This window comes from Talpa europaea, assembly GCF_964194135.1.
Source record: "Talpa europaea genome assembly, chromosome: 12".
Classification (NCBI taxonomy): domain Eukaryota; kingdom Metazoa; phylum Chordata; class Mammalia; order Eulipotyphla; family Talpidae; genus Talpa; species Talpa europaea.
In genome coordinates this window covers 101,149,634-101,161,871 of record NC_140079.1, presented here as the reverse complement: position 1 = coordinate 101,161,871, position 12,238 = coordinate 101,149,634, and the positions used below count along the sequence as shown (strand labels likewise).

At 67.2% G+C, this 12,238-nt stretch overlaps 2 protein-coding genes across 2 annotated transcripts in view; one reads left to right on the top strand and one right to left on the bottom strand.

The window, feature by feature from the left end:
• The window catches only part of LOC311181205 (coronin-7), a gene marked incomplete at its 5' end in the record, with an annotated part of 48,373 nt that overhangs the window by 9,942 nt on the left and 26,193 nt on the right, over positions 1-12,238 (bottom strand). The gene's annotated exons all lie outside the window — the stretch shown is intronic.
• Positions 9,831-11,870, top strand: VASN (vasorin; the record flags this gene model as incomplete). The annotated part of the gene is made up of 1 exon (XM_084249514.1): positions 9,831-11,870. Exon 1 carries the CDS (start codon positions 9,840-9,842, stop codon positions 11,868-11,870), a length of 2,031 nt encoding a protein of 676 aa, XP_084105640.1. The 5' UTR covers positions 9,831-9,839.

Below are 12,238 nucleotides of genomic sequence, written 5' to 3'. Positions count from 1 at the left end.
AGGCAGTCCCATCAGCTCCAGAGTGTGTCTGCAATTAGCATGCAACAGAAGTCCCCCCTGTGCCTGCTGGGAAGGCAGTTGCAAGAGTCCTCTGTTCTCCCTCTTCAGCTACTCTCCCCTCATACCCACTCACCAGGACATCTTGGCCCTGCCATGGGTCCGGAGCAGGCCAGGTCCCTTGCATTTGTCTTGGTCACCCAGGCTGGGCAGTGGGGATCCCCCTGGACCAATACCTGCCCCATACTCCCTAGCCCCCTCCCCTACGGAGGCTCCTCAGTCCCCAGGTTCTAAAGGGGGTGGTGCCCTGAAGCCACCTGAGGAAAGGATGAGGAAGCCACCAGTGGAGGCTCTGGGTGGATGGGGGCCTGGCCTGTGTGAGTCCAGGTCACAGCATCGGGAGGGGGATGGAGCCTCTAGGCAGCTGGGATCTCTTGTGCTGGATACCAGGTGCAGAGGTACATGACTTCTTCAGGACAGGAAGTCCTGTTCCTTGGGGAAAGTCAGGCCAGAGGTCCTCAGAGCATTCTCCAAGGAGCTCTGTGGACCCTCCTGAGAGCCTTGGGGGACACAGGGTTCCAGGACAGAGACACGGGGACAGTCTGATCAGACACACAGGACCGGCTGCAGGCGCAGATGCTTCCTGGGCTGAGTGGGAAGGCAAGTGAGTGTGGCAGCCTGGTGTGGGACGCCAGGGAATGGTGGGGACTGCAGCAACCTGTAACCCGAGGCCTTGGTCAGTGGGGGCAGTGGAGCTCCTATTCAAGGCAAGCTGGGAAGTCCCGTTTCAATGTGAAACTACCAGATTTTTCAATGTTGGCAATGGCTCCAAAGTTCTAAAAAGTACCATTTAAACCAAATGAAATAGCTCAGACCCAGGGCAGATGTCTGAAAGCCACGGTCTCCATCCCTATGTACAGAGAAATGCATGAGGTATGGGGGATGGAGGTGGACCCCAACGTGTTCCAGAAAGGGGTGCTGTCAGGGAGAGGACTTGAGGAGGCTAAGAGCTGAGACAAGTCGGGGATGGGGGAGAATTGTCCCAGAAGGACCCTGCTTAGTGCCTTAAATGATTGGACAGGAGGTCGTCCACCCTTCTGGAGGCGATGCAGTCCTCCCAGGACCACGCCACCCCCCAGCTTGTTTGGCCCAGCCTCCCCGGACAAGCCTTTGGCCCCCATCCCCTGAGACTACCCCTCCCCTCCAGAGTTGTTCCAGCCAAAGGTCTTGGCTACAGGCGGGGCTGGTGTCCCTCTGGAAGCTGGGAGCTGAGCTGAGTCCCCAGAGACTCTGAGGCATGACCCTGACCACAAACACAGAGGGGGGGGGAGGACAGGGCAGCTTTCCTGGAATCCTCCAAGGCAGGGGATTTTTCTGGACTAGTCCAACCCCTGGCACCCGCCCTTCCTGCCCCAACATGGGCAGCTGTCAGCTGCAGCCCGGGGCCCAGCCGCTGACACAGAAGCCCAGTCCACCATCCCATCCCACCCCCTATACACACACACACGCGCGCGCACACACACACACACACACGTGCGCACACCCACGCCTTGAAGCTGCCAGTAAATGTGGGGCTGTGGACAGACGGTCCTGTCCTGGTCCTGTGTCTTGGGCCCTTCACCTCAACCTTGGGATGCTCCAGCCGGGAAGGCCCTCGAGGCTCTGAGGACCCCGGAGCCCAGATGGGGCGCCAGAGCCCTCGCTTAGGAGGCCGTCAGAGGGCCCGTGTGGTGCCAGGGGGTTCTGACAATGGGATTAGCTACCACAAGAACAGAGTCCACTAAAGTACCCAGATTTCTCTCGAGAACTCCAGGGCTCCGGCGGGCTGGAGCAGTCACAGGCCGGAGCCCCGGCTCCAGCCCGCGCCCGCGCCCGGCCAGGGCTCCTGCGGGCGGCCGCACCTGCCCGCGCTCTGGCACCGGGTTGGGACTTTTGGTGTCAGCGCGACACTCGCCCGTTTCACCCCAAAACAGGGATCAGTCGGCCAAGCAGCGCGGCCCGGGCCGGAGCGCGGGCTCCCGACCGGGCCGGGCCGGGCCGGGCCGGGCCGCTCCGCCCACCCAGGCCGAGGCCGGGACCCCGCGGGCCCGGGGACCGTCCCGGAGGGGGCGGGGCTCCGCCGGCCCCGCCCGCCAATGGGGAGCGGCCCCGGCCCCGCCCCGGCCCCGCCCCCGGCCCTTAAGGCGCGCCCCGCCTCCCGCGAGCGACTCCGCAGCCCGAGCCCGGGGCCGGGAGACGCGGACGCGGCTGCCTCGGGCCTCGGGGACCCGAGATCCAGGACCCCTTCGGCCGCGCCGGCCGGGAAGGACTGAGGCCGCGGCCGCCCCGTCCCGGTGAGTGTGCGCGGGGCGCGGGGCGCGGGGCGCGGGGGGACGGGGCGCCCCGCGGGCTGTGCACACGCGCCGTCACGCGCGCCCCTCGCCGCGGCGCTCGCGCTCGGGCGGGCACGCGGACCGGCCCCGCACCGCCGCCCGGCGCCCCCCGCCCGGCGGGGCCCCGCGCCCCCGCTCCGGCAGCCTCGGGGCGCCGCAGCCCCGCGTCGGGGCGCTCGTGTGTACACGGGTCACTGGCCGGCGGGGCTCGGAGCAGACAAAATAAACACCCCCTCCCTCGCTTCCTCCTCCCACGGCGCCTCCGGCGTGACCAGTTTTATGAATCAACCCCTTGGAGGGGATGGCCGGCCGCAGTCTTGGGTGACTTTCCCCGCGGGGGTCGGCCCGTCTGGCTCTGGCCTGGAACCCCCTGGCTCCTGGGCAGACCCCCTCCTGGGGTCCTGAGCACCCCCGGCACTGAGGGCAGAGCTGGGGCCTCAGGCAGGCAGCCTGAGGAGGGGTGGAGGCGGCTGGCAGGTACCCGATGCCACATCCCCCGGTGTAACAGGTATTAGACAGAGGTGGTCTCGGCCGCTGCCAGGGAAGGGGCTTTGCTCTGGCTAAGAACCCAATGGCCTGGAGCCAGCCTAGTCCTTTGTGTCCTGGGGCTGGCAGCACTGGGCCTGAGGGCTGCCGCGGTCCCCTGTGGTCACTGGCAGGCCAGCTGATTGATGCCAACCATTTTGCCTGGCCCCATCCGTTAATGATTAGCTCACCAGGGTCGCTGACCGCCTCTCCCCCTGGGGTCCGGGTGGCGTGCTCAAGATGGGAAGGAGGAAGAGGCGCCGGGGGCCCCGGCGACCCCTGCTTGCCTTGTGCATCCAGGGCACGGGAGGCCCTGGAGAGAGGCCTCGGGACCCAGAGACCCACTGCTCAGCTCTGGAGCCTCTGGGCTGAGGGGACTGAACGACATCTCAAAGGTCCCTTCCCACTAGGCAAGACTCTGGGTGTTGAGGGCATGAGGTGTGACTGGGCTAGTGCCCTCCGAGTGGGTCCATCAGAGCTGGCCCAGGGGCAGTGAAGTCCAGTATGGGCCCAGCTGTTGGCGAGGCCCCACAGCGCTCAGGCTGGCGGGCAGGGGGATGGGAGAGCAGCCCCCGAGGTTGCTGTCTTCTCCCCGGGGAGTTGGCCCCTGGAGCTTCTGTAAACAGAGTGTCAGAGGCAGGAAGAGGGCTCTGGTAATGAGCAGCCCAGCTGGATCCCCTCCAGACCATTATCTGGCCGCTCCTGGGCCCAGGGAGGGAGGGTGAGCACACGCATGCCAGGCTGGGGGTCTGGGCACTGCCTGTCCCCTTCTCCCCCAGCCTCACGCTGCAGATTGAAACAGCGTCCAGGGACCTGTCCAGGGGCCACAGGGTCAGGCGGGGCCGGGTGGGGGCTGGCATCCAGGGTGGGGGCCTCAATATAAGGAACCCCTCAGCCAGTGCCCAGACCTGCTGTCCCCAGGAAACCCCCTCTTGCAGCAGCCCCAGGGCAGGAGAGCGAGTTTCACTTCGCACCTAGCTCAGGTGCTGACCCCCAGCCTGCTGCCTGTGAGGGCTGGGCCCAATCCCAGTAAAGAGAGCTGAGCCCCCTCGTGGGGCTTGTGAATGGACCCTACCCCAGGGCACTGGAGGGAGCAGGGTCCCCGCCAGGCCCCGGGCCCAGGGGGCAGCGCCCACCTCAGCAGCAGCCAGTGCTCCTCGGTGGCTGAGGGAAGCCAGGTGAGCCCCCTGCACACAGACATCTTGACCACTGGCCCTGAGCAATGGGTGAGTGACCCCTCCTGGAACCCCCATTGGCTCTCCTCAGAGTCCCCTCCCTGGACTGGGGAGCCCAAGGCTCTGCACTGCCAAGAAAACCAGCTCCCCTCACTGCTGTGGAATTTGCTAGAAGGGGGGGCTATGTGTGTGTCAGTGTGGCCCAGTGGGCGTGTGTCTGGCGTGGGCGTGTGTCTGCGCGCGTGACTGGCGTAGGGCTGTCTGGGGGCGGCAGGGGTGCTGGGGTGTCTGAGCTCACCGAGGGCGGGGGTGGGGGGGTGGCGGGGGCTCAGCCTCTTCCTTTTATCGGTTTCCACATTCCAGAGTCAGCCGGATTGCTTTCCCTCCGCGGGCTGGCCCGCCTTGGCCTGCCAGACCCACGGGCCTCCCCCACTTTTCCTCATTCCAGCCTCCCTGGGTATGAGGAGGCTGGAGCAGGCGCCCTTGAGCCACCTTAGGTCTGGGGGTGGGGGCAGGCGAGGGGCCAGTTCTCCTCCAAGGTTGGGGACGAACCCCCACCAGGCCCCTCCCAGGGAATGCAATAAGGCTCTGACATTCCTCAGAGGCTGCCCGAGAGATTTAATTAAGGAGGGAGGAGAGAGCTGGCTCGCACGGAGAAGGGGCTGGGGCGGTCACGGGGGCCCACTGGCCCTGGGCCCGGATGGGCAGCAGTGACAAGTGAGCAGCCTGTGGCGGGGGTGGCTCCCCCCATCAACCCCACCTGCCCACCGATGCACTCACAGACCCCAGGAAGGGCCATTCCTGCCGCCCACCGGGTGGCCAAGAATGCTAGGCGTCTGGCGGGGGCTCTGGGCGCAGGGAGGAAGCCACTTCCTCCTCAGACCAGACCTGGGCCTGACGGCTTGGGGCTGGCGGCCTCCCCGGTGACTAAGGTCTTCCTCCGGCGGGTTCAGGGTTAATTGCATGGTTAGAGTGCAGCTGATGAGTGGGTGGCCTGGGTGGGGACAGGGCTGAGTCTGAGCCCAGCCCCCTGGCATCACACCACACGTGCCGACGGTGGCATCTGCCTGGCCCACTTCTCGCTGGGCACAGTGCTCAGGTGGCAGGTGTGCTCCCAGCGGCGGCACTGTCCTGATGGAGGGCCCGCCCTGAGGGCCCACTGGAGCGGGACTGGCCTGAGTCACTGGTCTCCTGCTCTGGGCTAACAGGTGTGGTGGCTCCTAGTCACCCGCAGGGCCGTGGAGGCACCCACCTGGGCCGGGTGCAGAGAAGTGGGTGAGGGAGGGCCGCTGGCCACACTGGCTCAGGGAGGCAGACCCCTGCCTGGACAGGGCAACAGGGGCCACCTAGGGCGACCCTTTGCCATCCTCTGCTCCAGGGGCTGCGCATGGGAGGCTCCTGCCCGGCCTCTCCAGAAATTCCAATTGGATTGCTCCAGAGGTGGGGCCAGGCAGGAGGAACCACCCAGATTTCCCAGGTGAGTCTGATGTGCAGCTATAGTCACAGTTGGGAGGTGGCAGCCCAGGAAGGGGGCTGGATGGGTCACAAAGTGACAAAAAGGGGGTGTCTAGGTCCTGTGTGTGAAAGGTGCAGAGCCGGTGTGGGGTGAAGCTGAGGCTGGTGCAGGATCCCTATTATCACAGGGCAGAGCTGCTCCCCACCCCAGGTCCAGGGAGCTGCCTCCACCCCTTCCATGAGGGAGCAAGACAGAGACCCCTACCTCTGCCCTGCTGGGCTAGGGGCTGCTGTATCCGGGTCGGGGGATGGGAGACGGGTGGACCCAACCAGGCCCTGAGTCTCCTCCGACACGTCAGCGAAACCAGAGCCAGCCGTCCTGGCCGCCGGCACAGTCCCGCCTGCCCGGGGGGTTGGCAGCCTCCTGGGCTGGGCTACGGCCAAGCCTGGCCGGCTGCGCTTAGCCGGGCGGGCCCCGGGAGCCAGAGGCCCAGAGCCTCGGGGGAGACCTGCAGCGACTGAGATTGCCCTGCACGCAGCCCGGACCCTGGAGGGGATGTGCCAGTCAGTTTGCCCCTCCCAGCCGGGCAAGAGGCCTTCTGGGGAGCCGTGAGGTGCTCCGGCACAAGGTGCAAGGGATCACCCACCAGCCCTGTCTGATCCGGGGCCTGTGTGGGTGCCTCCAGGCGTGTCCCACCCTTGGGAGTGGGTGGGGGCACCCTCTGCCCCCTGAGAGCCAAGATGACTACTTCTCCCAGAGCCCCTCCCTCTGCTCCCTCACCCAGAGGTCACGCGCCGGCAGCCAGAGGGCAGCTCGCTCCCTGTGCCTCCTTACAGAACCAGAAGGAAGCTCCCCTGCCCCCAGGATACCCTCTCCAGCCCCTCCTGCTGTCCTCTCCTGTCTATGCAGAACCTAGCACGGAGTCCTCTTGCTCTCTGACACCCTTGAGCCAGGCAGCAGGAGGGCCTCAGGTTTTTTTCCACATGACGCCCCTGCTGGCTCTGACCACTCAGACTCCAGGCACAAAGCATAGCCCCTGAAGCAGGGGCCGTCACCAGCCCCCCACTCCACAGTTGGGGCCTAGGTGAAGGGCTGGTGGCCAGGCCATTGTGCAGCCAGAGTGTGATGCCGGCGGCTGGACCTCAGAGCCCCATCCAGTAGCTGCCTCCCGGAGGGCAGCAAGGCCAGCAGTAGAGCCCAAGCCTCTACCTCCGCCCCACTGTGGGGCAGCATGAGTACAGGCAGAGGAGGGATGGCCCGGGCCCTCACTGAGTCCACCCCCCCAAATCCAGAGCTGCCTCCAGGGCTCTCCCTGCACCCTTTGCAGAGGATGGGTCCCACCTGCCTGCCTGTCATCGGCAGGTCAGAGGCCAAACCCCAGGTCCTGTGGAGCTGCTGTAGCCATTGGGGATGTTCCGCGCAGCCGTGCCCCCCAGAAGAACCCCCATGCTCAAGGCACACATGTGCGCGCATGCACGTGTACACACACACACACACACACACACACACACACACAACAAGCACCCAGAGAGGCTGAATTGCTCCCAAATTTGTTAAAGAACTTCCCATTTTAAAGCAACAACACAGGACCACACCCGTGGGGGCCCAGAGCGGCTCCTGAGTGAGGCAGGGCTGTAGAGGGGCCAAGACCTGCTGTTGAGGGCGCTTGGGAGGCCGCTGAGGGGCAGGGCATGGACCTGAGCTTGGCTCTGCCCCCTGGTACCCCACGCCTGTCCACTCCTGTCAGCCCTAGCCCCTGGGCCCCGCTGGGGGCCGTCTGATCGCAGAGCTCAGAGCTGCCAGCCCCCCATGTGGCGTTTCCAAAGCTTCAGTGCAGACTCCCTGCCGGCCATGGATGGGGCTGAGGCTGAGGGGCTCACCCTTCATTTCGGGACCCCGATAGGCTCTGGTTCTGACCCTGTCCCCACGGAACCAGCCAGCTTGCCCTCTGTGCCCGAGACCCACAGCACCAGCCCCTTCCCCGCAAGGGCTGTGCTGGCTCAAGGGTTAGTGGATGTGGAGTCCAGAGCCCAGGGTCCCCCTCCTCCGTGCCGAATGGGGAGAGAGCCCCTGGCCGCCGAGGGCACCGAGCTCAGGGTCCTGCGAGGTGCTGGATCTGAAAGGCAGGAGTGACGGATGACAGGGAGGCGCTGAGAGAAAGCCTGTCTGTGCTCACAGTGCGATGCCTGGCCCGGGGCTGCCTGACCGAGCGGAGCTCTTAACCATGACCTTCTACGAGGCCCGGGGGAGTGGAGCCGCAGGGGTGGCCAGGCTGGCCACGTGGAGGGCCCCTCCCACCCGGAGCCTGGCTGCTCCCTTCCTGACCCCGCCTGCCCGCCCAGAGGGGTGATTCAGGGGGAGGCGGCTCCCTGTCCACGTGGGGGGCGGGGGTCGCTCGCAGTCCACATCTGGAAGCCAGGCTGCACCGTGTCTCTGAGTCAGTGAGGGCGGAGCGGGCGGGGGTGTGTGTGTGGCGGGGGGGAGGTGGCCAGGGTGGGGTGCAGGGAGCCCCTTGGGGCAGAGTGGGCAGGGCTGGGGGCACATAAGGCCTCAGGGTTTTGGTAGGAGAGCCACCTGAGGCCCGGGAGGCCATCCACCCTGCAGAGGGGAGCAAAGTGGGCTCTGGACACGGGAGAGCAGACAGATGAGTGTCTCCACCTCAGGAAGCAGCCAGGCAGCCCGAACACCAGCTCGGGGTCTGGGAAGGCCCCCAGCTGGCCCCTTAAGGGCAGGCTTTGTGGCAACTAGAGGGGGCTTTGGAGAGGAAGCAGAGGCTGGTGGCAGCAGGGACACTGGAGGGACAGAGCCTAGGTGACAGGCCTTTAGTGGGCCCACACCCAACACCGGTGGGCTCCCCTGTGACTCGGTCCTTGGAGGGACCACCCACCCTCCTCTGCCTCACACATCAGGAGCCCTTGTCGGGGGAGGGGCAGGCGCAGGCTGGGGTGGGGGTTGGGGGGTGCTGTATTACCTGCCCAGGCTGCATGGCTCCCTGGCCAGCCAGCCAGTGTAGGGGGAGGGGAGGCAGAGCTCAGCACAAAAGGCCCTTGTGTGAGCCGGTGGCGCCTGGAGGGGGCGGGGTGCTATCCTCCTGGGGACTTCTAGGGGTCCAGAGCTTGAGGACTGCTGCGGGGGTGGCCCCTGGGCTGCCCCCAGGGCCGGGGCCACGGAGGCCTGAGCTGTGGCCCATTCTGCCCGGGGCAGGTCTGGCTACAGCACGGAGCTGCCCCCACCTGGCCCATCACACGCAGGCCAGCCCCACCTGGACGTGGTTAAGGCCTGGCTCCGGCTCACATTTCCCTGCACCTCGGGGAGCCCCTTCTTCCGGCATCTGGGAGTGATGGGAGCAGCTGTGGGATGGGTGGACAGGACAAAGCGAGGTGCTAACGGCCTAGTGGTGCTGGCATGTGGGGAGGGCGAGGGTCCCCTTTCTCAGTGTCCGGAGCCGACCCCAAGAATCAGTGGGTGAATGAACCTCTGTGGCGTCTCCAGGCCTCACAATGCCCTGCGGCCACCAGAGCCCTGGCCAGCCTGGGGTTCTGTGACATGACTCAGAGGTGGGGGTCAGGATACTAGCCCCCCCCCCCCCCCCCGCGCCCCGACCCAGGTGGGACACCTGCTAATGGCACCAGCCTCTCTGCCGCTCCCCTAAGAACTTCCCCGCCCGCGCCCCACAGGCCCACAGCTCCCTCCCGGGCAGGTCTGACTTCACAAGTGGAAAAACACCGACCCCATAGTTTCCATGTGAAGTCTTCCCGCCGCGGTCTCTGCTCACTCGGAGGACGCGGAGCGTGGCGGCAGGGCCGGCGGCCCGGGCAGCCAGCTTCTCTGCTTACGCGCTGGGCCCACTGCCCACTCCATCTCCCAGACGCGGCAGGAGGGGCGGCCGCTGCAAGACCCGCCGTCCTCCTGCAACCGACGCCTCGCAGAGGGGCCGCAGAGCCGTGTGTTTTGGACCACATGCTCTCTCCGAGCACAGAGTGGCCGGGGCCCGCAGTTAGGGCGGAGGGGGCTCTTCATGGTCACTGTTGGGGGGCCCAGCCCCTCTGCATGCCTCCACCCGCTGGACCCTGACAGCGCACGACATATAGACTGACGCTGGCGGGGGTGGGGTGGGGGGGGTGTGACGGCGGGATGGGGCTGTGCTGACAGCTGGGGAGCTGACTCATCTGTGCTGTTGGTGGGGTGAGCCGCTGGGACAGGGCTGGGAATTCCCTTCTCCATCCCTCTTGGTGTGCTGTCCCCCCCCCCACGTCCCTGGGCCCCCTGACTCATAGTCTCTTGTCTGTCCTCTCTGCTGCCAGGAGCCAAAAGATGCACCCCAAGATCTCTCCACCCCTGCTGCTGCTGCTGCCGCTGCTGCTGGCCCCAAGGCCTGGGGCGCAAGGCTGCCCATCCGGCTGCCAGTGCAGCCAGCCTCAGACGGTCTTCTGCACCGCCCGCCAGGCGACCACGGTGCCCCACGACGTGCTGCCCGACACGGCCAGGCTGTACGTCTTCGAGAACGGCATCACCACACTAGACTCCAGCAGCTTTGCCGGCCTACCGGGCCTGCAGTTCCTGGACCTGTCGCAGAACCAGATCGCCAACCTGCCCGGCGGGGTGTTCCAGCCACTCGCCAACCTAAGCAACCTGGACCTGACGGCCAACCGGCTGCGTGAGATCACCAACGAGACCTTCCGCGGCCTGGGCCGCCTGGAGCGCCTCTACCTGGGCAAGAACCGCATCCGCCACATCCAGCCTGGCGCCTTTGATGCGCTGGGCCGCCTGCTGGAGCTCAAACTGCAGGACAACGAGCTGCGAGCGCTGCCCCCGCTGCGCCTGCCGCACCTGCTGCTACTTGACCTCAGCCACAACCCCCTCCTGGCCCTGGAGCCCGGCGCCCTGGACACAGCTAACGTGGAGGCACTGCGGCTGGCCGGCCTGGGGCTGCGGGGGCTGGACGAGGGGCTCTTGGGCCGCCTGCGCAACCTCCATGACCTGGACGTGTCTGACAATCAGCTGGAGCGCGTGCCGCCTGCCATCCGGGGCCTGCGGGGCCTGACGCGCCTGTGGCTGGCCGGCAACACCCGCATTGCCCAGCTGCGGCCCGAGGACCTGGCTGGCCTGGCCGCCCTGCAGGAGCTGGACCTGAGCAACCTGAGCCTGAAGGCCCTGCCACATGAGCTCTCCGGCCTCTTCCCCCGCCTGCGGGTCCTGGCGGCTGCCCGCAACCCCTTCAACTGTGTGTGCCCCCTGAGCTGGTTTGGCCCGTGGGTGCGGGACAGCCACGTGGCCCTGGCCAGCCCTGAGGAGACACGCTGCCACTTCCCACCCAAGAACGCCGGTCGGCTGCTCCTGGACCTCGACTATGCCGACTTCGGCTGCCCAGCCACCACCACCACCACAGCCACCGCGCCTACCACAAGGCCCGTGACGGGAGAGCCCACGCCGCCGCCGTCCACCGTGGCTCCCACCTGGCTCAGCCCCACTGAGCCTGCCACCGAGGCCCCCAGCCTACCGCCCATCGCCCCGCCCACCGTGGGGCCTGCCCCCCGGCCCCAGGACTGCCCAATGTCCACCTGCCTCAACGGGGGCACCTGCCACCTGGGGGCGCAGCACCACCCTGAGTGCCTGTGCCCTGAGGGCTTTGTGGGCCTGTACTGCGAGAGCCTGGTCAGGCAGGGCCCGAGGCCCAGCCCTGCCCCAGCTGCCCCGCGGCCACCCCAGCCCTTGCCCCTCGGCATCGAGCCCGCCAGCCCCACATCCCTGCGGGTCGGGCTACAGCGCTTCCTGCAGGACAGCGCAGTGCAGGTCAGGGGCCTCCGCCTTACGTACCGCAACCTGTCGGGCCCCGACAAGCGGCCAGTGACGCTGCGGCTGCCTGCCTCGCTGGCGGAGTACACGGTCACGCAGCTGCGGCCCAACGCCACCTACTCCATTTGCGTCAGGCCTCTGGGGGCCGGGAGGGAGCCTGAGGGCGAAGAGGCCTGCGGGGAGGGCCGCACGCCCCCCGCTGTTCGTTCCAACCACGCCCCGGTCACCCAGGCCCGCGAGGGCAACCTGCCACTCCTCATCGCGCCTGCCCTGGCCGCGGTGCTCCTGGCAGCACTGGCTGCCGTAGGGGCAGCCTACTGTGTGCGGCGGGGGCGGGCCGCAGCGGCTGCAGCCCAAGGCAAAGGGCAGGTAGGGCCGGGGGCTGGGCCCCTGGAGCTGGAGGGGGTGAAGGCTCCCCTGGAGCCAGGCCCCAAGGTGACTGAGGGCTGTGGGGAGGCCCTGCCCGGAGGGCCTGAATGTGAAGTGCCACTCATGGGCTACCCAGGGTCCTGCCCCCAGGGGCCCCTTCCGGCTAAGCCCTACATCTAAGCCCTCGAGTGATGGGCCCGCTGAGGCCTGGGCTTTCAGCCCTGCTGGACCGGCCAGCGCCCTCCTGCTGCCAGACCAAGGAAGTTCTCAGTTCCCGCAACGAGGACGCACTGGGGGGCGTGACCGAAGCGTGTGCCTGCCCACGGTGGACCTTGGGCACCCAGGCGATGACCTCTCAGGTCCCCCAGGCCCAAGTGCCTATGAAGACAGCGCTGGCCCGTCCTCTGCCACGTGCAATACCGGGGGCCGTGTGCCGGTAACACAGGCCCTGGGCGGCCAGGCACCCCAGCCCCAAGGAGACTCCGGGGCCAGTGAAGGAAGCACCCGGAGAGCGGAGGGAGTGGGGCTGGGCATGGCCGTGCGGCCCC